Source organism: Chiloscyllium punctatum, chromosome 32 (assembly GCF_047496795.1).
Source record: "Chiloscyllium punctatum isolate Juve2018m chromosome 32, sChiPun1.3, whole genome shotgun sequence".
NCBI lineage: Eukaryota > Metazoa > Chordata > Chondrichthyes > Orectolobiformes > Hemiscylliidae > Chiloscyllium > Chiloscyllium punctatum.
The window spans coordinates 22,275,301-22,301,780 of NC_092770.1; the positions used below are offsets into that span (position 1 = coordinate 22,275,301).

Genomic DNA, 26,480 nt, shown 5'->3' on the forward strand with positions numbered 1-26,480 from the left:
CCTGCCTACTTACAATACTGTGAGAGATCTCAAAAAAACAGACCAACTCAATTCTTAAATCAGAAAAGCAAAATTCCACAGCCGTGAGTAATGTGAATAAAAACAGGAAATGTTGCCAGGTACCCAGCAGTCTGTGTGTCTAAGCAGTTTCTGATTTGGTCTAACCGATGCTGATAAGGCTGCTTACGTCCATTACTCATTTTTACCAGGCATCAGTCAGAGGATGCCTTCTCTTTCAGAGCTATTAGCCTGTTGCTTTTTGAAAAGCTACGTTTACCACATTTATGACCTCACTAGCTTTAGTAAGGATCTCATTCCTTGAGGATCAGATTCGACCTGAGTTTGCCAATCCAATCACTGAGCAGTATTATCCCTAGACTATTAATTCAGAGACCCGGGACCCGGATTAAAATCCTGCCACTTCAATTCAGTAACAAATCTGGAATTAACAGTCTAATGATGACCAGAAGTCTGAAAGCTCGAAGAACCCATGTGGTTCACTAAGGCCCTTTACAAAAGGAAACTGCCACCCTAATCTGGTCTGGCCTGTACAAGTTAATACATGGCTTGGAAAGGGTGGACGCTAGGAAATTGTTTCCGTTAGGTGAGGAGACTAGGACCTGTGGACACAGCCTCAGAATTAGAGGGGGTAAATTCAGAACAGAAATGCGGACACATTTCTTCAGCCAGAGAGTGGTGGGCCTGTGGAATTCATTGCCGCGGAGTGCAGTGGAGGGGGGGACGCTAAATGTCTTCAAGGCAGAGATTGATAAATTCTTGATGTCACAAGGAATTAAGGGCTACGGGGAGAATGCGGGTAAGTGGAGTTGAAATGCCCATCAGCCATGTTTGAATGGCAGAGTGGACCCAATGGACCGAATGGCCTTCCTTCCACTCCTATGTCTCATGGTCTTATGGTATGTGACTCCAGACCCACAGCAATGAATGAATTAAAAATAAGGTGGACTTGAGGAAACATAAATTTGAACTCTTGAATTTCAGATTCTGATCAGCTCAGTGACGACTGCATCTACCCACAGAGCCATGTTAATAAATAGTCCAACAGTCACAGTGGTGTTTGGCAAGTCAGCAGCATTGACAATATAACGCATCAGCTCGTGAGGGGGCAAAAAGAAAGCGCCGTTTTTTTGTTCAGTGCAGCAAATCTCATCAAAACATATCAGCTTGGTCACATGTGAATTCAAATGAGACACTGTTCCAAAATCCCAACTCCGGAAAAAAAAAGCAGGGTGAGTGAACCGATTCAGAGAAGTTACATCCCTTTAAGGATTAAGTTTCAGAGCTGGGTCCTCTTTGGTCCATTGCAATGCTTGGCTAATTCAGCTCATCCCTACGGGACAGAACCATGCATAAAATCCAGATCCAGGAAGAAGGTGGAGAATATTGACAATTTGAGGCAATGCTACCAATGATTTTCCCACTAATTTGGGCAAAGGATGGAAAAATCCTGGGTACCATGTATCCTGCCCTGCTTCTGGATTCCAATGATCCATCAGTGGCAGAGAATGGCCCATCCCTCTTGCAGCTGGGACTCAGAAACTTACTCTGTGATGTATGTCCCATAGCAGCAATCCTTTTGCAGGTAATGCTAACTTTCAATCAACTACAAAAGAGTGGAAACCACAACTCTTGGGGCATTGGCGATCAGACTGAATTCACCACATGCAGAGTACTTACTTGTCAAATTTGTGAATCTGCTCCTCGTTATAAGGCAGTTCTGAAAAAGAAACAGTGGTCAGAACAAAATCTTTGGGAATTAGGAGTCTTCAAAAGCTAGACTGGAAGCAGAGCCTAGTGGGGAAGACAGTAGAGCAAAAATGGCATGAGTTTGTGGGTATAATTGAGAACAGTGTACAGAGGTTCACCCCCAAGAAAAGAGAGATTATCCGGGGAGGGATTAGACAGCCATGGCTGACAAAGGAAGTCAGGAAATGTATTAAAGAAAAAGAGAGATCCTATAAAGTGGCCAAGAGTACTGGGAAATCAGAAGATTGGGAAGGCTACAAAAACTAACAGAGGATAACAAAGAGAGAAATAAGGAAGGAGAGGATCAAATATGAAGGTAGGCTAGCCAGTAATATTAGAAATGATAGTAAAAGTTTATTTCAATACATAAGAAACAAATGACAGGCAAAAGTAGACATTGGGCCACTTCAAACTGATGCTGGAAGCCTAGTGATGGGAGATAAGGAAATAGCAGGAGAACTTAACAAGTACTTTCCGTCAGTCTTCACAGTGGAAGACATGAGTAATATCCCAACAATTAAAGGGAGTCAAGAGGCTGAGTTGAGTATGGTTGCCATTACAAAAGAGAAAGTGCTAGAAAAGCTAAAAGGTCTTAAAATTGATAAATCTCCTGGCCCCAATGGGCTACATCCTAGAGTTCTGAGGGAGGTGGCTGAGGAAATAGCGGAGGCGTTGTTTAAGATCTTTCAAGTCACTGGAGTCAGATGATTGGAAGATCGCTGTTGTAACCCCCTTGTTCAAGAAAGGATCAAGATAAAAGATGGAAAATTATAGGCCAATTAGCCTAACCTCGGTTGTTGGTAAAATTCTAGAATCCATCATTAAAGATGAGGTTTCTAAATTCTTGGAAGAGCAGGGTCGGATTAGAACAAGTCAACATGGATTTAGTAAGGGAGGTCATGCCTGACAAACCTGTTGGAATTCTTTGAAGAGGTGACAAGTAGGTTAGACCAGGGAAACCCAGTGGATGTGGTCTATATTGACTTCCAAAAGGCCTTTGATAAGGTGGTCCAGGAAATGGCTGATGGAAATCAATGTGAGCAATTGCGAGGTCTTGCACTTTGGAAAAAAGAATACAAGCATGGACTACTTTCTAAATGGTGAGAAAATTCGTAAAGCCAAAGTACAAAGGGATCTGGGAGTGCTAGTTGAGGATTCTCTAAAGATTAACATGCAGGTTGAGTCCGTGATTAAGAAAGTGAATGCAATGTTGTCATTTATCTCAAGAGGGTTGGAATATAAAAGCACCGTTGTGCTACTGAGACTTTATAAAGCTCTGGTTAGGCCCCATTTGGAGTACTGTGTCCAGTTTTGGTCCCCCCACCTCAGGAAGGACATACTGGCACTGGAACGTGTCCAGCGGAGATTCACACAGATGATCTCTGGAATGGTAGGTCTAACATATGAGGAACGGCTGAGGATCCTGGGATTGTATTCATTGGAGTTTAGAAGGTTAAGGGGAGATCTAATAGAAACTTACAAGATAATACATGGCTTGGAGAGGGTGGACGCTAGGAAATTGTTTCTGTTAGGCGAGGAGACTAGGACCTGTGGACACAGCCTTAGAATTAGAGGGGGTAAATTCAGAACAGAAATGCAGAGACATTTCTTCAGCCAAAGAGTAGTGGGCCTATGGAATTCATTGCCACGGAGTGCAGAGGAGGCCGGGACGCTAAATGTCTTCAAGGCAGAGATTGATAAATTCTTGATGTCACAAGGAATTAAGGGCTACGGGGAGAATGTGGGGAAGTGGAGTTGAAATGTCCATCAGCCATGATTGAATGGCGGACTGGACTCGATGGGCCGAATGGCCTTCCTTTCACTTCTATGTCTTATGGTCTCAAACTCAAGGGAATACAGGAGGAATGTATTTACCCAGAGTCCAGCTAGAATCCAGAATTCACTACGGCAGGAAATGGCTGAAGTGTACAGCATGGATATATGGGGAAGCTAGGGCAGCGTGACAGAGAAAGGAACAGGATGTGTTGAGATTAGATGGAGGGGGGGGGGGGACGATGCTCGGTGGAACATAACCAACAGTACTAACCACTTGGGCTGAATACTGCATGTTCTATGAATTAGCACATTTACTTATTTTATCATCTTTGAAAACAGAAAGGTGGCTAGGACAACAGTAGAACTCAAAATTCTCCAGAGTGCATGGAGGGAATAGAACTGAACTGTCATAATTGCCCAATATTTTGGCAAACAACTAAACAGGGCTCTTCTGTTCACTTTGTTTTTACTCATTCACAGGATGTGGGCGTTGCTGGTTGGACCAACATTTCCTGCCCAGTCCAAGCTGCCTTTGAGAAGATGGTGATGAGCTGCCTTCTTGAACATTGATGGTCCATTTGGTGAAGACAGACCAACAATGCTGTTCGGTAGTTTGACCTCGCAACACTGAAGGAATGGAGAGTGGCTTGATGGGGAACTTGACCAATGGTGTCCCACAGGGATCTGTTCTTGGGCTTCTGCGCTTTGTAGTTATGATAAATGACTTGGATGAAGAAGTGGAAGGATGGGTTAGCACATTTGCCGATGACACAAAGGACGGTGGTATTGTAGATAGTGTCAAGAGCTGTTGCAGGCTACAGCATGACATTGCGAGGATGCAGAGCTGGGCTGAGAAGTCGCAAATGGAGTTCAACCTAGATAGATGTGAAGTGATTCATTGTAGAAGGTCGAATTTGAATGCTGAATACAGGGTTAAAGACAGGATTCTATGCAGTGTGGAGGAACAGCGGGATCTTGAGGTCTACACTCATAGATCCCTCAAAGTTGCCACTCAAGTTGATAGGGTTGTTAAGAAGGCATACGGTGTTTTGGTTTTCATTAACAGGGGGGATTAAGAGTAAGAGCCGTGAGATTTTGCTGCAGTTCTGTAAAACCCTGGTTAGACCACACTTGGAATACTGTGTCCAGTTCAGGTTGCCTCATTATAGGAAGGATGTAGGTGCTTTTGAGAGGGTGCAGAGGAGATTTACCAGGATGCTGCCTGGATTAGAGGGCTTGTCTTATGAAGAGAGGTTGAGTGAGCTTGGGCTTGTCACACTGGAGAAACGGAGGAAGACTGGTGACTTGATAGAGGTGGACAAGGTATAGATAGAGTAGATAGCCAGAGACCTTTCCCCAGGGCAGAAATGGCTGTCATGATGGGTCATAATTTTAAAGTAATTGGAGGAAGGTTTAGGGGAGATGACAGAGATAGGTTCTTTACACAGAGTGTGGCGGGTGCATGGAATGCACTGCAAGCGGTGGTAGTAGAGTCAGAGACATTAGGGACATTTAAGTGATTGCTGGACAAGCACATGGACGGCAGTAATTTGAGGGGTGTGTAGGTTAGGTTGATCTTAGATTAGGACAAACGCTCGGCACAACAGGGCCTGTACTGGGCTGCACTGTTCTATGTTCTCTGTTTATGTCCTAAGATTTCATCGGCTTGTGGCTGACACACTGTGACCTTCAATTAGCCAGCTAACCAAGAATAAAAAGTGTATGTTCTTACTGTGCAATGCTTTATCCTTTTTGAATTGATGATAGATTTCAGTTATCGAGTCCAGAAGTACCTGAAGCTTTTCAATACTGAGAAAGAGGGGAAAAAAATGACAAATATGAACAGTTTGACAGCACCTACCAAAGGCAACAACAAAAAAGAAATCAAACAGGTGCTGGGAAACGTAAGCTCACTTTCTGTCTTCAGGATGTGTCCCTTCATGATAAGCCCAATGATCCGACAACTGACTGCCAGGTAAGAATGTGCCTTCAATATCCTTCATATCATGGCTAATGGATTCCATAGATCCTGCCAACTTTACAAAAAAACAAAATTCAAACTTGTAAAGCATGACCGTGGGAAGCATACGATAGGGTGAGAATGGAGCAGGAGGAAGCAGCAGGAAGGACAGGCATCTGTTACTATACAGGTACCTGCAGGAAATTATGATGTGTGTCATGAAATATCAACCGATAAGTGAAGCTCCCACCCATTCTAAAATATCTTTTAAAAATAGTGTTTGAGTTTCTTCCTATAATTGTATTTAGCTCAGTTGGCTGGATGGTTGGTTTGCGTCACAGAATGACGCCAACAGTGTGGGTTCAATTCCTTTACTGGCTGAGGTCACCATGAAGGTCTCTCCTTGTCAACCGCTCCCCTCTCCTGAGGCACGGTAACCTCAGGGTAAACCATCAACAGTTGTCCCTCTATAGTGAAAGAGCAGCCCATGGTCTGGTAAGACTATGGTGACTTTATTTACTGAATTCTTGTACAATCTTTCTGAAAAAAGTTAACTTCAAACAACCTGGAGTGATTAGGAAAGTCAACAAGTAAACTTTTTCCTAGTTCTCTTCAAGGAAGACGTGTCACAGAACTTCTGTAGAGCAATGCTTTACAGACAGAAAATACAAACTCGAGTGAGCAAAAGGTGAGCTTTAAATGCTCTTCTAAACTGGATCGGCTCACTAAATAAATAACAGCAACGTTCTTTCTGCATACACCTCGGCACCTAAAAACAATGCATCCATTGAGAATGGTGCAATAACGTATGATTAGAGATATGGAAAGCAATGCAATGATGCAACATGTGCAGAGTCATAGAGTCACACAGCATGGAAACAGACCTTTTGGTCCAACCAGTCCATGCTGACCATAATCCCAAACTAAACTAGTCCTACCCCCCTACGCTTGGCTCATATCCCTCCAAACATTCCTAATTCATGGACTTATCCAAATGTCTTTTAAACTCTGTAGCTGTACCCGTATCCACCACTTCCTCTGGAAGCTCATTTCACACACAAACTACTCTCTGTGGAAAGAAATTGCACCTCGTCATTTTTAAATCTTTCTCTTCTCATCTTAAAAATATGTCCCCAGTTTTGAAGTTTCCCACTCTAGAGAAAGGACACTGGCCATTCACTTTACCTATACCCCTCATGATTTTACAAACCTCTATAAGGTCACTCCTCAACCTCCTATGCTCCAGTGGAAAAAGACACAGCCTATCCAGCCTCTCCCTATAACTCCAACTCTCCACTCTTGGCAATATCCTGGTAAATCTTTTCTGAACCCTCTCCAGTTTAATAATACCCTTCTTGTAGCAGGGTGACCATAACAGGACACAATACTCCAGACGAGGCCTCACTAATGTTTTGTACAACCTCATATGTATTAACTGCCTGGATGTTCCCAGCAAACATTTACAGAAAATTTAAGTTCAACTTGTTCATAATGGGCAAGCACTCAGAGTGAAAATGGTTGGTTTCTTAATCTCCACAAAATATATTACTCACACGTAGAAGCTTGTTGTGAATTTCTGGTATCTCTTCCAAGTCTGATGACAGTATGTTTGTCTGCTGCAAACTGTTGTATCTGTCAAGTGTGCAAGGTGCATAAGCAAAAAAAGAAAAGTTAACACTAGTCTGACATTGTTAGCTAGAATTTCTCTCAACCAGAGGAACTAAAATTTTAATTAAGATTGATAAGAGAAATTCCCAACAGATATTTCATTAGTTGCTCAAAATGATTTGGATTAAAGGCTTGAGCTCTACATGTTGACCCATTGGTTTGACAGTAACTGGAAGGTGATAATCTTGAATTAATCACTTCTTTTTGCAAATATTGAGAATGTTCCTTACAAAGGTGAGAAGTTTTCTTTACATTAGAGAGTGTTTCTCGAATATGAATGATGTGAGCGAAGTGAAGTTGGAGCTGCACCCTAATTAACTTTCACTCAAAGCTCACAAGTGCAGCTGAGAATTGCGTCTAGGTTATGCATCACCAAACTTCAGCTCTACCACAACAAGTAACATCTGCAGTTTTAATTAAAATTTACTGGAAATGTTGCAGCAATGACATTGAATGATGCCAAATATTCTTGCGCCAATTTTGAGACTTAAATAAGTCAACAGCTTTTCATAGAGACACAAAAAAAGGTTTTTAAATTTACAGGATTAGGCGAAACAGCAGCTTCTGGCCTTGCCCCTCTGAGACTTTTTTTTTCTGTCTATTGACAGAAAGAGTCTGGAGTGACATGGGATGAGGTATGTCGCAATTGTGAGCAACTTACATATTCCTGGCTCTCTCAACAGAGGCCATACAGAAGTTTAGCTTCAGAATAACTTCAGTCTTCTTGTGCAAAGTTTCACGAAAGTTGTCCATGGTGATTCGACTAGAGAAGTGAATGTACAAATTAGAACTGAACGGTTTTATCAGAATGCATGCATATTGTATGCATTCCATGAGCACACATTTACAAGACTGTGGTCTGTGGATGGGGGAGTCAGCCACCCTGAATGTGATCTACTATATTTCTGCACCCCTTAACAATGGAACTGTTAACAACTTCCAACTAAGACCAAGTGATGCGCTGAAGATATTGCTTTAATCTGCGGAGTTCTTTGAACCTATTGAACAATTTGACGGACTCTTAACACATTAACAAATATGAGAGTCCACTGTTTTACACTAAAGTCCAAGGAGAATGCCAACTGGACAGGTTAACAAGTACTCGGTTAAAAGCTTCCACAGTTGAAGGGCAAAAGCAAAGTCACCAATATAAATAATGGAGAAAGCAAGGGAAGAGGAGTTTGGGGACAATACTGGATATTCTTCATGTGTTGGAATGACACAACATGCTCTTAAATTAAAAGGAATTCCCAAAGCTCTTTAAGGAAATGACTACAGTTTTGATCTTAACTAGTTTTTCCGTTTATAAAGAGACAAGCTTCTGCACATCACTATAAGGAAGAAAAGTTCCTTACATTATCCACCGAACACCTTTCCGCACCAGCTCCTGGTACTGCAAAAGTCTGGAGGCTATTTTCTGTGCTTGACAGACAACACCAGTTATACTCTAGGAGAGAAAGCACAATATACAAATTGATGGAGTGTTAACATTTGTAGGGTTTTTAAGTGAAGGTAGATAAAGTTTAAATGAAAATGAATACAATCCTCACCTTTGTGCAGGACACGTCAAGATCCAAATCATAACGAGGATGTAACTTTGGAAGTGAGACTGCAAGAGAAAACATGACTACTTTTACTATAATGCACGGTCACAGATGAATACAGACATGGTTCTGCTGCCAGTTTGGTCTAATATGACGAAATCTCAAACCTGCACATTAAAAAACTCTAATCAAAGATAAATTTTCTAAAGCCCTGCACCCAAGTATCAAAGAAAATAAATGCCGAGCCAAATAATGGAAAGATTTGGAAGGTTGCCTCACTTGTCAAAGATGCCATTTTTAGGAGAGTCTTAAAAGAGAAGGAAGATGAAAAGGAAGAGTTGGGAACAAAATTCCGGAGTATAGGATTGACACAACAGAATGCATTGTGGCTGACAACAGGGTGCAGGGAGTGAAGAAGATGAAGAAGTTATAGCAGGGAGGTTTTTTAAATTCATTCATAGGATTTGGGTGTTTCTGGTTGGACCAACATTTATTACCTATCCCGAGTTGTCCTTGAGATGGTGGTGATGAACTGACTGCTTAAACTACAGCCCTTTTGTATGGGTACGTCCAGAATGCTGTTTGGGAGGGGATTCCAGGATATTGACCTAGGAACAACTTTGGAGAAAGTGAGGACTGAAGATGTTGGAGATCAGAGTCGAAGAGTATGGTGCTGGAAAAGCACAGCCGGTCAGGCAGCATCTGAGGAGCAGGAGAGTCGACGTTTCGAGCATAAGCTCTTTATGAGGAATCACCAAGAAGAATGTTGTCATAGGTGCTTTGGTGAATTTCTATATTGCATCTTGTAGATGGTACAAGCTGCTGCTAATGTGTGATAGTAATGGAAACAGTGAGTGTTTGTAGAGGAAGTACGAATCAAGCAGGCTGCTTTATCGCTGGAGGTGTCGAGCTTCATGTGCGTTGCTAGAGCTGCACTCATTCAGACAAATGGGAGTGTTCCATCATACTCCTGACTTTGTACCTTGTAGATGGACAGGCTTTGGGAAGTGGCCACATTTCCAAATCTCAAACCTGTCACCCCATTTAATCACATATTGACTGCTGTGTAAATAAAGTGATACAATTATGGTAAAATATCTGTTTCGCCTCCATTTCTTCTACATTGCTGAGCATTGTTTTAAAAACCATGGATTGTGGAAGAGATTGCTTTTGCTGTTGTTTGGTCACACAGTAGGTACGTTTAGATACAGGTGAAATGGCATCAGGGAGTGGGCACAAAATGAGATTCAGTCAGCAACAAATAGCTGATTGGTCTGTGGAGTGATGACCAGGTGTCACCGACAAATACCCAGTGACTGCCAGCAGCTATGAAACTGGTTCCTAGGTAGCTGAATAATTATGGACGTGTATAGCCAGGAGCCTTGGAACCATTAACAGGGAGGTAGAGTCCTTTTGTCTGCAGTGAGAAAAGATCTAAAGCCCAAAAGCCAGTTTATTTTCCCTCACCAGCCGCTGTAGGCTGCTTCTTTTAACCAGTACGTTCCAGATTTTATGATGTTGTGGACCAGACCACACCCCTCAAAATATTTTTAAGAAAGTGGACTAGATCCTAACGTTTCCTAAGGCAAATGTGAAGTGCCATGTTCCAGTTACAATGCGACTGGTCAAACTACTTGACGTGTAGAAAAACGCAATTTGTTTATACATTGTAGTTTAAAAATACAACTGAAGAAAGGAATTTAAAATAACTTTCCAGGATAACAGATTACGAATTAACTGTTCCAATATACCAAAATCCCAAAACACACGCCTTGACGAAAAGCAGCATTCAGGCATAGATTCTCACATGCTCTTCTCCAATCCAGGAGAGGAAAAAAAAGTCGAGAAAATTCAGTCAGAGTAGCAGCCAGGAGACATTCATTGAAGTTTCTAACTCTGAGACCCTGATGCTACTGAAAAACCAAAACAGAGAAATCAGGATCTGACAGAGTTGGCCACACCCAATCAGCTCATTTAAAAAAACCCACCAAACCTTCCTCAGCTGTTTACATTACCCCAGTTTGCTCGGGACCTCTACCTACAACCACTCTTCAAAGAAAAACCATGACAAACTAACCTTTAAAGAAACAGTATCATAATAATGAGTTGCAAAGTAGTATCTCTTTACTCCCTGCAGGGAGGTGAAAACACAAGGAGAAGACAGACTGCGAAGCAGCATGTGCTGGCAATCCAAAAGGTCTATCTCAGTGAACCCTGCATTGTCTGTGTAGTGATGCCAATCAAAGTGTGATAACAGCAAAAAATTGTCCCACATAAACGGCACAATGTTTTATGATGCATTAATATTTGGATAAAAAGCCAATTGAATACAAGGATATGGTTTGTAACTGTGGTAAACAAGTTCATTTTCTGCACATTTAAACTTGCTAATGTGCAAATCAAAATCTTAAACAATAAAATTTAGATTTAAACCTCCGTGAATAATGATTATCTCCAGAATCTAACTTGTATTTCTGTATTCATCCCAAACTTTTAAATTCACAGTTGTCATGCCAAAGTTCAACACTTCTTTCTTAAACTAAAGTGCAGAAGCTCGTATAACACCTAAAGAATGATCAGTTTCTCACCCACACCATGAAAAATAATGCTGCCATAAACCTAGCTTTACTGAGAAAATGTTGCATCAATAAACGTACGTTCCTGGTAGATCAATCCCACTGCACTCACGACCTCTCTGCTCACAAGTATTAGAGGGTTATCCTCAGAGGTTTTGGGGAAATTGTGAGCTTGTATATTGGGTTCCAGCTCAAGGTGTTGGCCCTCAAAGATCAATTCTTGCAGATGGGGTGCAATCTCAGTCTGCTTATAGACCAAGTCAGCAAATAGATGAGTGCTGTAAAGAAAGAAAACACCATAACTAGAACTTTAACCACATTGTAGAAATCAAAACTTCACTTTGCTTTTGTCAAATAAGAATTCACATTATTTCACCAATTCTCCAATCAGCTGGAGACAAAGATTGCACACACGTCAGAAGACGGGATATGAGTTCAATATTATAATTCACACAATAGGTGTACAAGTGGACAAAATAAGTTATTTCTAATCCACCTCATGCAGATGGTTAGATTAGCAATGAGGAAGAATTCACAGAGTGCATTCGGGACAGTTTCTTAGGGTTCAGGCTTTTTTGGATTTGGTGATGTACAACGAAGCAAGTTTCAGAAATGATGTCGGAACAAAAGATCCCCGAGGAAACAGTGACCATAACATGGTAGAATTTAGCATTCAGAGAGAGGCCCATGAGTCAGAAACAATTGGGGCAAGGTTAAATACAGATAATTACAAAGAAATGAGGACATGGATGGCTGGCTTGGACTGGGAAAGGAGATTAGCAGCAAAGACAGTTGAGGAATGATGGTGGAAGTTTAAGAAAATAGATCATGGTCCACAGCAAAGATATATCCCAGTGAGGAAGGAGGATTTTAGGAAGGGGATAAGCCAATCATGGTTAATCAGGGAAGTTAAGGAAAGCATTTAATTGAAAGAAAAGAAACATACAATTGGATTCATCCCAGGATATTAATTTTGTGATTGATACTGGCCAGGACACAAAGGTTAACTCCCCTCCTTTAGTTCAAATCTCTATGATAACATCTTTCATGTCCACCTGATGTAACAGGCATGTTCTAATATCTCATCAGCAAAACAGTATCAGTGACAGCACAGCACTCCTTCAATACTAGAGCAGCACAGAGATGTGTATGGACAGCTGAGACTCTGAACATCCACAAGAGGTCAATGGGTATATTAAATATTACTCATACAGAGACCACTCAGGTTGAGAAGAGGTTCTGTTTCTGAGTCCGTTTCCAAGTCATTTTGTACACAAGTCAGAACACAATGCAGAACAATATAAAGCAGTCGTCCATAGATACTGGAAATGTTCATACATCGGATATTTAAAATTACAGCCATGTATGGGACTGCATTTGTAAGTGTTTGAAAGTCGCATGCTTGTGAATTGGAGACGCCCTGTTCTCTCACATTACTTTTATGAGGTAACTTTTACAGCCATTTTAAAAGCTTTTAAAAAGATGGTCATATTTCTCAATTTAAAACACAGTTTAATATTAGCCCACAATGTTGTTTTATTAAGAACCAATTTATATCATGAATCTTGCTCTAGCCATCTCATGCATGGATGGAGTGACAATTTAGAGGACAGACTTTCCAAAAGCAATAATAAACCACCTTGACAAGCCAAGACTAGGAACAACACAAGGACAAGTTTGCTTTGCTGTTCACAGCCATTTTCTAAATGGATCATTGACCACCGGGAAGCAGAGGCTACAATTTAAAATTTACACCATTTTCACGTTTGGTATTATACATACGTGTTGTAGCTGTGAATGTAAATCTTGTGCAATGTCACTTGCTGCAGAGAGAAGACGTGTATCACTATCCTGTGCAAAACATCACTGGTTTCTGCAAAAAATTGATCAAAACCCCAGCACTTCTCCTGATCAGCTTCAAGAATGTTTGCCAGGATAGGCGTCAACAGGGACTGCAGGCCTCTGTGGAGAGAAAGAGCAGTGAAATGTCTTCCTGTTTCAAAACCAATGACTTCAAAATGAAAGAAAAAAGTCTTTCCACCAGTTATTTCTAGCACATTTCGACATAAATGCCAATCCAAATTAGATTTGAACGACATAGCAGAGCTCTGACAGAGGATGGAGAAAACACATCCGGAAATATTTGTGGATCATTCCATCATAGGGAGAAGCAAGGCCCTTAGAGTGAGGCCTACATCTTGCCCTGACATTTCCTCTGAAGTCTCCCGGACAGGTGAACATAATGATTTTCTTTGAGCAATCAGGTCCTAGTGAGCCTCATCTCACTTGGGGAAGTGATTTGATGTTCCATCTATCAGGTTCTAAATCAATTAAGACGACAGTGCAAACGATCAACTCACTGCAAGCTGTCGGTCACTCAGTTGCGTTGACGTATTACTGATGTTCCAGCTTGCGAATTGGAAAGCTTGCAAACTTTTTCTTTTAATTTCTTTTGTTTGTCTGGTGCAATGGATTCCCACCACTTGCTGAGCACAGACTTGAAGCTCCAAGTATCTATGAAGCAGGCACTGCAGCAGGTCAGCACCTTATTATTTGGGGGTACCTCAACTTGAGGTGGACAGCATCTAGCCAGTGAGATATGATGGTAACTCTCCCTGTCCAAGACACCCCGCAACACCCATTCCCTACACTAATCAAATTGGGCTCACCACTTGTAACTGGTGTCGCCATAAAGAGTTATAACTCTGCAGAAAAACTACAACACTGTCTCAACTGCAAACCAGTGCAAAATTTAAAGAGATCCTAGGCTGTCCAAATCTCAGAGATCCCTCTTGACTGTCCAGACTGAGTCAGAAGGATGTCATATTGAGAGCTCAGTCTGGTTCTGGTTCCACTCAAAATATTTGGTCAGGGTTAACCCATGTAGCCTTCAAATCTCCCAAGGCAGTGGAACTATCTGTCCAAAGATGGGAGTATGCTTCATGAGGGCCAGGGTATGTCCATATGCCAACGGGCCTGTATCAGAGGATGTCAGGCCTCTATAGTTGGAGAGTTCCTCCAAAGCTTTAGACTAAGTTCACAGGGGACTTGACTTCCATGTGTCATCACAAGGGGACACAGCCAACACCCAATGAACGGACAGGTTGTGTCATGACAGGGAGAGACTGACAGACCTTGCCCACTTCTTCACCAACAGTATAGGTTGAAAATACAGAACAAACTAGCACATAACAGCAGAAAGCACATCAACTCTCTTCATCCACACACGAGACACATCACGGGCATGTTTTAAACCACCACAGTGGTTACACGAGCTATCCTGAAAACATACTGAAATGTTGAGCTTCTAACAGGCAAAGGGATCACTAGTGATACAGCACAGGGAATCATACAGAGGACACAGGTGAAACCTCCATTAGCTTATTATTCTCCTCCCCCATTCTGAGGACCGTACTGTTTTGATATGTTATCAGCTGAGGATACACATGAAAACCATCTACACCTAGATTCATGGCAACATAAAAATCAGCTTTTTCTAACAGACCCAGAACAAGGTTGCAGCTGTAATGGCTGGTCAAAAAAACAGCATAAAAACAAGGGGAGACCACAGGAGAAAGCACAAATTTTACTTTTAAAACCGTTTCTTATTATTTATTCATTTCTCAGCAGACAGAGTTTACATTCTAGTGGAATTACTCTATTTTTCACCTCTATGAAGCCTAAAGTAATCTTCAAAATGCCAGTGATCACGTGTTGACCCTTGTATTAATTTACATAAGGTCATTGATCATATTCAAAAACAATTACCAACGTGTAAGCTAATGTTTTGTCCCGAGCACAGGCTTACCTGGAAAGGTTACAAGACAGTGGTAGCTCATGATGCCAAACAATTGGTCCATTTTCTGATTTCTGAACTCCGGATATTGTTCCTGGAGGTTTCTCTGTGATTATTTTGTACCTGAAACACGACACATAGGCAAACTAATTTTGGATCTTACACAAAGGTAAAGTCACAATTATACGCACAAGCCACGATATTTTAACAATATCTTATTGTCAGAAATATCTCACGGATCAGCCAAGGTACGACCTGCATGAGGAGGAAGAAGAACTAGGACACTGGGCAAGAATATATGGTATAATAGCAAGAGTAAGCTTTCAGGCCCTGAAGCCTGCCTCACCATTCAACAAGATCACGGCAGACCTGGCCTATGCCTCAACTTCTCTTTGGTGCCTGCTCCTCGTCGCCCTTAACTTCCCAACATTTCTACCATCTATCTGCTTTCTCTTTAAATATTTGCAGTGATCTAACCTCCACAACTCTCCACATTGAGGAATTCCAGTTTTAAATGACTGACACCTTATTCTGTTACAAAATGGAAGCAGTTCGAAAGGTAGGCTGTAAGAATGGCTTTTGCAAGTTGAGAAAAAAAGTCCAAAGGATTCGGGAAGGCACGAGAAACTCTAAATCCTGAGCTGGTGGTGTAACTGAGATAGGATGACAGTGTCATAGGAAAATGAAGCATGCTTTTGGAAAGATTCTTTCATGGATATGTGGGCTACATTGGCCACGTCAACATTATCGCTCATTTCCCTTGTTAGGGTGGCGGTGAGCTGCCTTCGCGTAGGGCAGGTACACTCAGTGTCCACTGTCAGGAAGGGAATTTCAGGATTGTGACCCAGTAAAAGAGAAGGAACAGCAATGAAATTCTAAATCAGCATGGTGTATGGCTTGGAGCAGAAGTTGCAGGGGGGCACTGTCCCCACGCATCTGCTGCCCTTATCCCTCTAGATGATAAGAGTACATGGGGTAGAGAGGTTTTTGTCGTAGGAGGCTCAGTGAGTTGCTACAGTACATCTTCTGGGTGGTACATGCAGCTGCTGCTACCATGGATAGGTAGAGGAATGAATATTGAAGGTGGTGATGAGTTACTACTCAAGAGGCAGGTTTCTCTTCCTACGTAACCAGTAAGAGAGGGAGAAGAGCTGATAATCAACAATAAAGGAAACATTTGGAACGCAAAGATTTGGGAACAGTGCCCCAGAGATCTGAGAGACTTACAGGAGTCATCAAAGAAGACTGCAGTGATTGGATAAGATGTGAGGTGGCCGAATTTAAAGACATGCTGCAGTGGGAGTTCCGGAGACAGCAAGCAGAACTCTGGAGACATTAAGCCTCCAGTTAAGAAGCATATTAATGCGGTGGGGGCGGTGGGGGCGGGGGGGGGGCGGGGGTTGAGGGGAGGAGGTTGGAAGACATGCTCAGTGTTGATGGGGGCAGGACAAAGGCAGAGGTTGAGGAGGATCAAACCATTCTTGAAGATTATTTGGTTGTGGGAAATAAAGGCATGTCACAATTCAACAGAATCCCAAATGGCACAGACTTAATGAGTAGCCAGGAGAAGTGTCATAAGGCAGATCTTTGAACAGGTGATAAACAGGATTTCTTTGGTTCTGCTAACATAAACCTGTGGGAGGTTTTAGCTTCTTCACAAACAACATCAAATAAAGATTTAGACAGCTTTTGGAGATAGGGCAGTGGTTGATATACAGTGCTGAATTGACAAATATATCCACATATATACATACACACAAAATATATCCAGATATTTCTGAACCCCATATATTGATGATGAGGTTTGCTCTGCCACCATTTTATCTCTAAACATATTGTTTGATAAAACTGACTGCATGTACACAAATCATAACTGAAGCTGATTGTTATGACATTCATATCTGGTCATAAACTACTTGAGCTTTGCCCATCCAATCAAATTATGAAGCCACATTCCCAGCTTGGACGACGCTTATTCTGATCTCAGTGGTAAAACGTACTGGACAATCGACTAGGATTTTCAAAAAGCTAGAAAGAAATTGAGCCACTCTTTCATCAAAATAAAACACATCAAGATCCCCACAAATGTTATCTATTTACCCTGGCAGTAAATAGCACTACTGATAAAAGAGAAATATTTGAACTTACATTACTTCCTTGTTTCTGCGGGGTCCCTCGAAAGGTCGAAATGGGAGACTTCCAGTAGCTGCGTGGTAAAATGTAACTCCAATGCTCCACAGATCGACAGTTGCTCCATACATTTTCTGCTGAGGTTTTCTTAACACTGCTCGTTCATACATATCTGGATGCTAATCAGATTGGTATTCTTCAGTTAGTTGTGCTTGGCTAGACTGGAGTATAAGTGGATAAAGACTAACAAGGCCTTGCAAACTGATTCCATCAGCCTTTATTTATCAACCTTATGGATATAAAAATTTGATCTTACTCATATCAGTTTACACATAAAATTGATAGGGTGAAAGCTAGGAAACTCAATTCTTTAAGAACATCATCTCTCCCCTGATATTTAATGGTTTGTGAGAAATCCTACGATAAAGAAAACAGTAAATTGACAACTGCCCCAAATACCAGATTCATCAGACAAGAGCATCCCTGTTCCTCTTCGTGATGTGAAAGAAATCTCAAAAGGAGCGACTTCAGTCTTACATCAGAACAACTCTGAACGTGTAGATGGAAGCCAATCTCACGTTACATTATTAGCTATTTATTGCCATTCCTCACTCTTTGTCGAAAATCTAACATTGTGTCATGTTGATTTGGATTTCTGATTTTGCCAGCAAACCACACAGACACTGAAGGGAGTATTTACAAAACTCAAACTGCTGACCCTCCTGATCATGATTTTTGACTGGACTTTGATCAGTCATTCTCAGTTCCTCAGCTAACAATCAATATGTGCACTTCAGCAGACTATTGGAAGGCAGGAATACATGTTAAAAGGGTTCACACTTAGGAAATTTGGTCCAACCAGTCCCTGCATTGCTTGTGTTCCATTCAAGTCTCCTATCTTTCTGTTTCCAAACTTTTCATTGCAAACACTTCTCCCTCATTTACTTATCTAGCTTCCCCTGGAATTCACCTAATATTTCTTGCTTCAACCACTCCTTACAGCAGCAAGTTATGTAATCTCAGCACTCTATGTGTAGAGAAATTTCTCCTCACTTCTCCATAGATTCCTTGATGACTATCTTACATTAATGACCTCTAGTTGTGGGAAACACCCTGTTAATCGTTTCCTGGTATATAAACCCACATTATTCTGGTACCATTCTTGTTCATCATCTCTGCACCCTCCACAGTGACTCTGCATTTTTTCTATAATGGCCTCACTTGCTGACACCAAATATCATGCACATTACCGATGATATCTCTTACAGATACACATGTTTACAATTACCAATTAATGACAATGTTTTAGTGAACTGTAAAACAAAGGAGAATTTAAATTTCAAAAATCGATTTATTATTGCACACCTGCGTGGGTGTACATGCAGCTCAAAATGCTCTGTGGTGTTTTTGCTTAAACATTGAGTGTATTTTAATTAATCACCGCATTGTCATATTATTTTACAGTGGTCACATAAATTAATTGTAAAACAAGTAAAAACTTTGCTTTTAATATGCAATAACCATCTCAAGAGCGTGTATATGGAGGCAGTTTGTTGGTATATGTAATATGGTGACTAGAAATGTATACAAGCGCCCAAAAAATGGCCAAACCAAAATTTTATACAGATGTAGCACTTTTCAATTTTCTCTCTCCAGAAGTAAACCCCAGACCTTGGCTTTTTCCTTATTGCCTTGCTAATCTGAACATTCACACTCAGAAATCCTTGACCCTACCTAGACGCTCACCTTCGAAATAAGAACTGGCCTCCCTACTTTTCCCACCAAAAATGTAGATGTGTACACAGGGCTCAAGCTCAATCAATCCGCCCCTCTCCTAACATTCAAATCCTTCTTGCTTTGCATGAAGAGCTCAGCTAAATCCACACGCACTTCAGTTTTCAATCTGCAGAGGCACAAGAAGCAGCAGCATATCTCTGGGATAGAGGGAGGATAAATCTGACCTGGAGGTGGGAGCTACCAAAAGAAAACATGCAAGCCTGACATAACGATATGTTATGATCTTTGAGTTACAATCCCAGCTGTTGATTTAAAACGCGAAAAATGCTTCTTACTAAATACTCCTCAGTTCCATAAAGCGAGACAAACTGCTCGTCATCCTCCAATTCTCTGGCTGCTCCGAAGTCAGTGAGCTTGTAAACCGACTGTCCATCCTCCCCGATTACACGCATGATATTTCCGGGCTTGATGTCCCTGTGGACTATCCCATTCTCTCGCAAGTGGTTCATGCCTGCCACTGTTGGGAGAAGCACAGAGACTCGAGTCAAATTCAGAGGCAGTGTGAAAGAAAATGGAGGCCGCTATTAATCCCTAACCATAGACATTCACACTGAAGAGGCTTGCTCCACCTGACAGGAGTTTAGCTTTTTAAACAGAATAATTTCCTTCCTCTGTCAACAGTTTCACAACAGCTTCTAGTACCTTTGGGTTGAATGCCAATAGACAGAACTACTGAAATCGCATGTAGCACTAGGTGCGGACAGTGTCAGTTCACTCACAGAATCTCTCCAGTCAGCCCAACAAGTCCACACCGACCTTCCAAACAGTAACCCACCCAGACCTATTCCCCAACCCACTTACTCTACATTTACCCTGACTCAGTTGCATTTACTCTTAGTGGATGTATGCAAACTAGTTTCTGTTTTATTCTTTCATGAGATATAGCCACCGTTGACAAGGCCAGCATTTATCGCCCGTCCTTAACTGTGCTTGAACTGAGAGTCTTGCTCAAGCCATCTCTGCAGACAGCTGAATTAACCACATCATTGTGGGTCTGGAGTCATATGTAGGCCAGACAGGGTAAGGATGGCAGATTTCCTTTCCTGAAGAACTTTTGAGAACCAGAGGGATCTTTCTTTACAGCAATGATAGTTTAATGAGATTAGTTTCCAATTCAATATTTTATGAGCTAAGTTAAAATTCCACCTGCTGTGATGGGATTTGAACTCATTCCCCAGAGCAATGCCTCAGCTTTTGGATTACTAATCCCGTGTCATTAACATTAAACAAACCCAGATGTATGGAAGAGTGGCTGCAGCATCCAGTCTAAGTGAAGGAATCAGTGATCTGGGGGAATTATGGACTGGATCAAAAAAAAAGGGAAAGTCTAGAAAATAAATTAAAGTAGCCAAACGCCTGAAGGAGGAAGAAAATAAAATCACTATTTGCCTTCATCTAATGGAAAACAACAACAAAATTCTGTCTTTTTTAATATTACCAGATTTTGATAATAAAATAGGAAAAAGTGGGGACTGCAGATGCTGAAGATTTGTTGAAAAGTATGGTGCTGGATAAGCACAGCCGGTCAGGCAGCATCCAAGGAGCAGGAGAGTCGACGTATCGAGCATAAGCTCTTCACCAGGAATGAGGGGTTGGCCCAAGGGGCCAAGGGAAAAAGGTAGATGGGAATGCGATAGGCAGATGAAGGTGGAGGGTGATGGTGATAGGTTGAAAAGGAGGGTGGAGCAGATAGGAGGGAATGAAGATGGACAGGTAGGACAGTTCAAGAGGCCGATGCTAAATTGGAAGGTTGGATCTGGGATAAGGTGGGGGAGGGAAAATAAAGAAACTGGCAAAATCTACTTTGATCCCACTTGGTTGTGGAGTGTTCGGATAATAGTTGCAAGTTTTGAGAAGATTTGAAGCTCAGGTTGAGGTTCTGGATGTAGGTTTGCTTGCAGAGCTGGAACGTTTGTTTTCAGACGTTTCGTCGCTGTACTAGGCAACATCATCAGTGAGCCTCCGGTGAAGCACTGGTGGTATGGCCCACTTTTACTTATGTGTTTAGGTTTTCTTGGGTTGGTGACGCCATTCCCTGTATTTTTCTCAGGGGTGGTAAATGGGATCCAAGTTGATGCGTTTGTCGAGAGAGTTCTGGTTGGAATGCCATGCTACACTACATTGGACAACAGGCAGAAAACTAGCCAGCAGGATATATGAACACCAACTCGCCACAAAACGACATAACCTACCCTCACTAGTATCCTTACATACAGATGAGGAAGGACACCGCTTCAACTGGGACAACACAACCATCTTAGAACAAGCCAAACAGAGACCAGCACAAGAATTCCTAGAAGCATGGCATTCCAACTGGAATTTTATCAACAAACACATTGACTTGGATCCCATTTACTACCCCCTGAGAAAAAGAATAGGAAATGACATCACCACAAGAAATTACGTCACCAACCTAAGGAAACCTAAACACATAAATAAAAAGCAGGCCATATCACCAGTGCTTCACCTGAGGTTCACTGATGATGTTACCTAATATGGTGACGAAACGTCTGAAAACGTACTGTCCAGCTCAGTGAGCAAACTTACATCCAAAGTAAAATAGTTTGCTAGGAGAAAGTGAGGACTGCAGATGCTGGAGATTAGCCATGAGTATGGTGTTAGAAAAGCACATCAGGTCAGGCAGCATCCAAGAAGCAGGAAAATCAACGTTTCGGTCATAAGCCTTTCATCAACCCTTGGGCTGCCCCCTCATTCCTGATGAAGGACTTATGCCCGAAACGTCGATTCTCTTGCTCCTCAGATGCTGCCTGACCGGCTGTACTTTTCTAGCACCAGTGTCTCAACTGAAATAGTTTGCTGATAACCAGGGACATTCAACAAATGGATTTTCGGAAAAGAATACTTTATCACCCACCTATCTCACAATGAAATGTTTTAAACTTTTCCCGTACATGGAAAATAGCATCCTCACTAATAGCATCCTTTCATTAAGGCCGTGAACCGCATACTTGGCGGGCAGTGAAATCATCAGGAACTCACCCACATCTCGCAATACAATCAGGAACTCGGATTCGGGTAGGCCAAATGCATTGCCTGCCTCTTCCAGCACAGTGTACAGGCTTCCACATGAACAAAACTCCATGACGAGTACTTTATTTCTGCTGGAGATCTGAAGTACAACAGAACGAAGTTTTAGAGGCAACAAAGTTGGCACAACTGCTGCTCAAAACGTCTTAAGAGGGTAGAATCACCCAATCACATTAGCGAACGGAATCCAGGGAACCTTGCCACATGAGAGATCTTTGCCAATCAACTCCTAGCTGCAACTGACCAAATGAAGCATGTTGCAAGGGAATCCGAGCAAAACACATGTCTGGACATCAGGGAACAGTTGAAAAGGGTGAATGAGTAGTAATAAAGACCTTCAAAATACACACAGTTGTGAAAAACACTGAAGCAATATAAATTGTTGGAGCAAAGGTGTAATAAAAATAAAACAAATGGTTTACAAAGGGAGCTGTAGGGTGCCAAACCAGAGGATGGCACAGCTGTGGGGTGGGGTTCAGCAGTTACCAAGAGGGTGAAACATACAGAAGCTAAAGGAATGCCACTAGTACAAATTAAACCACAGTGACAAAGTGACAACTGGCAACCATCAAGTACCATTTCCAGGTGAAGAGTTGGACCGACAAAAGGAAAGCAGGCTGCAGAGAAAAGAAAGTAAAAGGGAGTTGAGTATTATTAGATCAGCCATGATCTCATTGAATGGTGGAACAAATTCGTTGGGATGGACAGACAATTTCAGTTCCGAAGTATTATGGTCCATTCTGAGAGAAGAAATCCCTCATCAGTCTTAAGTAAGCAATGCTTTACTCTGACATTATGCCCTCTGGTCCTTGACTTGCCTAGAAGGGACAATGAGCTGTTCACATCGAGCCCATCATGCTCCTCTAAAAACCTTATGTTTCAATACGGTCTCCTCTCATTCCCCTAAATTCCATGAGCACAAACCTAATCAATTCAATCACCTCTCACCTGAAAATCCCTATCTGCCTAGAATCAACCCGTGTCAACCTTTTCTGGACGTGTAGGCAAGAAGGAGAGGTCAGCCTCATTCAGACAGCCACTTCAACACAACGTACAGAGGTTTCAGTGTAAAGCAGAGCTGCTATTATATTTTCATGCACCACAAAGCTTTTTACATGTTATCACCGCTGCAATGCAAGAGAGACAGCAGCCAATTTTGCATACAGCAAGCTCCCACAAGATAAATAGCAACATAGTCCTTTTATGGCCAGGACATCAGGGAGAAGTGCCCTACTCTTTTGTAACAGTGCCACGGAATTGGAGGGAACCTTGGTATAACGTCTCATCGGTTGGAGGGCCCATGCAACTCTTCCTCATTGGTGTTTTCACAGCTGGTTTTATAATTCATTCATGGGATGTCACTGGCATTCATTGCCCAGCCCTAATTACCCAGAGGGCAGGTAGGAGTCTGGGAATCACCTGCCAGCCACACTGGGTGAGGATGGCAGATCTCCTTCTCGAAAGGAAGGAAAGGATATTAGTGAACCAGACTGGTTTTAATGACAATCGACAGTGATTACATGGCCACCAGCATTTTACCCTAGATTTTGTGATGATCCGTCATGGTGAGATTTGAATACATTCCCCCAGAACATTAACCTGGTGGTCCAGATTACTAATCCAGTGAGATAAGCCTACACCACTGCCTCCCCTCCATCTCAATATTGGTAAGTAACAAAATTGCATGAAAATTTGGAAGACCAAATTCTGGATTTAGGAAGAGAGATCCAGGGAGGGTTAGACAAGAATTACAGGAACTTTTGAATGAGGTGCTGGAGCAGGTCACACAACCCAGTCAGGTCTGCTCTGCCATTCAACAGGATCATGGCTCTCCTGATTACTTCACGTTTCTGCCTCTGCCCCAACAACCTTTCACCCCCTTCCACTGCCTCAAAAATACTCAAAGACTGCCTTTTGAGGAAGAGCATTTCAAAGACACATAACTTTTAGTCAAAGATTTCTCTTTCTTTTTTAAATGGCCTTTTATTTTCCTTTCCACATCCACCAGGTCAAACACCATCAGGATCTTATATAACTCAATGCATGTGCCAACGATAGTATCCTGTGCAGAAGTTGGCCACATCTTACTCCATAAATTGGACAGATAACTGCACCTGGTTCTCACGTGAACCCACTGAGCACTCGCCCGTGGCCTCACATTGCTGTTTGCATACAGCAGCGGTCACACCATCACATCTGCACTGGGTCATGTGCCAAATCAGACAACGGTTAGTATGCTGATTGGCATCTACATGCGAGGGAGAGCTGATGGCTCCATACACTATTTTGCAAATGCACAAAAATAAAGCTGCATTGACAGCAAGGAAGAAAAAAGGGCCACAAGAGTACCTTAATCATACTTGTACAGAGAACGTGCATGAATAGTGAGAGCATGGTGCGACTCAAATATTCTTCATTCACCACAGGCTGACTCATTGTGTGACAGTTTACTAATTGGTGTGAGGGCTTTTTCATATAGACAAACCTTGCACCGATGTGCAAGTCTGCTGAGATCAGCACTGAAGGGCATTAAGGCAAGGTTTTAATATTTCACACAGAGCTTGGCTGGGAAGGGACAGTGACAGCTTTTTCATGGAATCAGCTAATTGTACCCGTACTCTCTCTTTCAAAAAGCTTTTCGGTTAACCCCGTCCCTTGTTCTTGCTGCTGCAAACATTGCTTTTTAAATAGATATCAAAATCTGCTTCCATTTCCTTTCCAGGAAGTACACTGCAAGGCAATGCAAAAGCAGAATTATCCTTCTCTGTCCTTCAGTTATTTTGTTGAGTACAGAGAACCTCGATTGCTCAAAGGACGCAGGTGGGGAGTTTGGTTAATCGAATGCCGAATAACATAGTTAGCCAAGCATCAGGACCTTGCGATCTTGTTCGGATAATCCAAAGTTCAGTTAATCAGATAATCAAGGTTCCTCAGTGTGCCCCCTATTTAAATGATTCTCTTTAGTGGAAATAGCCTCTTTTTCACTTTATGACCTGTTTTTTAATGTCCTTGCTCTGCTCTTAAGATCAGTTCAAGATTCTCTGGTGTTTTCTGGGGAGTGTGAGGTGTGTGCTGGCCAAGTCCAGTGTCGAGAGTGTGGTGCTGGAAAAGCACAGCAGATCAGGCAGCATCCCAGGAGCAGGAGAATCGACGTTCGGGCAAGAGCCCTTCATCAGGAATAAGCCTCATTCCTGATGAAGGGCTTATGCCAGAAACGTCAATTCTCCTGCTTCTCGGATGCTGCCTGACCTGCTGTGCTTTTCCAGCACCACACTCTCGACACTGATCTCCAGCATCTGCAGCCCTCCCTTTCTCCTGGCCTAAGCCCAGCACTGGCATCATTAACAGATATAAGGAAGTTACAAACTAACAGTTCAGCTGACTGACTAACCATTCTATTGGCAGAAATTGAGAAGGTGCTTTGGGGCGGGATCACTTTAAAGTTGCTGGGTTACTGAGATAGAATAACTCAGCCCGGATCTTTGTTTGATAGTGCAGTTAAGTATCACTTTCATTTCAGTCCAGTTAATAGCATTTTCTTTTCAGTCAGTTTTGGATTCCTGTCAACACATCCACTGCTACACACACACAATGTAAACATTAAGTTGTGACGTGGGCTCAGAGATACAACTCTTGCCTGTTTCCAAAGTGTAAGATGTTATTTTTACTTCAAAGTACTTAAATTTAAAATACTCCCTAAAGCTAGTGAGGGAAGAATGATCACAGACATAACTGGAAAATAAGTGTAATGACTCAGGAAGCCTGATCGGAAAGGAGCATTATTTATTGCTGAACACCAAAACAGATCCACTGCTCGTAGCATATATAGGCTAGTCACAACCCAGCACAGGCAGTTCTGCAGACCAATCTCTGGGTCTGCTTCATTTTGCTTTCACCTATTCAGAGATGCCATTACACAGCTTAGAACAAAGAACAAAGAAAATTACAGCACAGGAACACAGTCTTCAGCCCTCCAAGCCTGCTCCGATCCAGATCTTCGATCTAAACCTGTCGCCTATTTTCTAAAGAACAAAGAAAATTAGATGCACGTGGGACTTGAACCCAGGCCTCCTGGTACCAAGACAGGGATGCTATCACTGCACCACAAGTGCCCCTGGGTCAACTTTCACGCAAGCTTCAAACTAAGCTTTTCTATTGAAGAAGGTGAAGAGTTTTGGAGTCCATGTCAAAACCAATCAGACAGGCAAGGAATGAAAGGTTGTGATTTCCATACCTCCTCTTCTACTGCAAAGAGTTTCACAATATTTTTATGGTTCAATTTCCGGAGGACCTCAAATTCCCGCATCTGTACTTCAATCGGGCGCAGAAAGCTGATGTTGTTGAATACTTTGACAGCATACAGGTCACCTGTTTTCTGTGAGAAATTACATAACACTCTCAATTACTTGCTGCAAATT

The 26,480-nt window shown here is 42.1% G+C and overlaps 1 protein-coding gene across 2 annotated transcripts in view; it reads right to left on the reverse strand.

Moving 5' to 3' along the window:
- tbk1 (TANK-binding kinase 1) overlaps positions 1-26,480 on the reverse strand; it is a 51,098-nt gene that overhangs the window by 14,578 nt on the left and 10,040 nt on the right. For both annotated transcript variants that reach the window (XM_072551886.1, XM_072551887.1), the window contains exons 3-16: positions 26,297-26,437; positions 22,015-22,144; positions 19,290-19,471; positions 17,236-17,396; positions 15,100-15,210; positions 13,074-13,253; positions 11,373-11,569; positions 8,722-8,780; positions 8,527-8,618; positions 7,833-7,934; positions 7,057-7,135; positions 5,458-5,579; positions 5,276-5,352; positions 1,699-1,738 (exon numbers count right to left, since the gene is read on the reverse strand). In XM_072551886.1, coding sequence (XP_072407987.1) covers positions 1,699-1,738; positions 5,276-5,352; positions 5,458-5,579; positions 7,057-7,135; positions 7,833-7,934; positions 8,527-8,618; positions 8,722-8,780; positions 11,373-11,569; positions 13,074-13,253; positions 15,100-15,210; positions 17,236-17,396; positions 19,290-19,471; positions 22,015-22,144; positions 26,297-26,437 — 1,673 coding nt within the window. The remainder of the gene's footprint in view (positions 1-1,698; positions 1,739-5,275; positions 5,353-5,457; positions 5,580-7,056; positions 7,136-7,832; positions 7,935-8,526; positions 8,619-8,721; positions 8,781-11,372; positions 11,570-13,073; positions 13,254-15,099; positions 15,211-17,235; positions 17,397-19,289; positions 19,472-22,014; positions 22,145-26,296; positions 26,438-26,480) is intronic.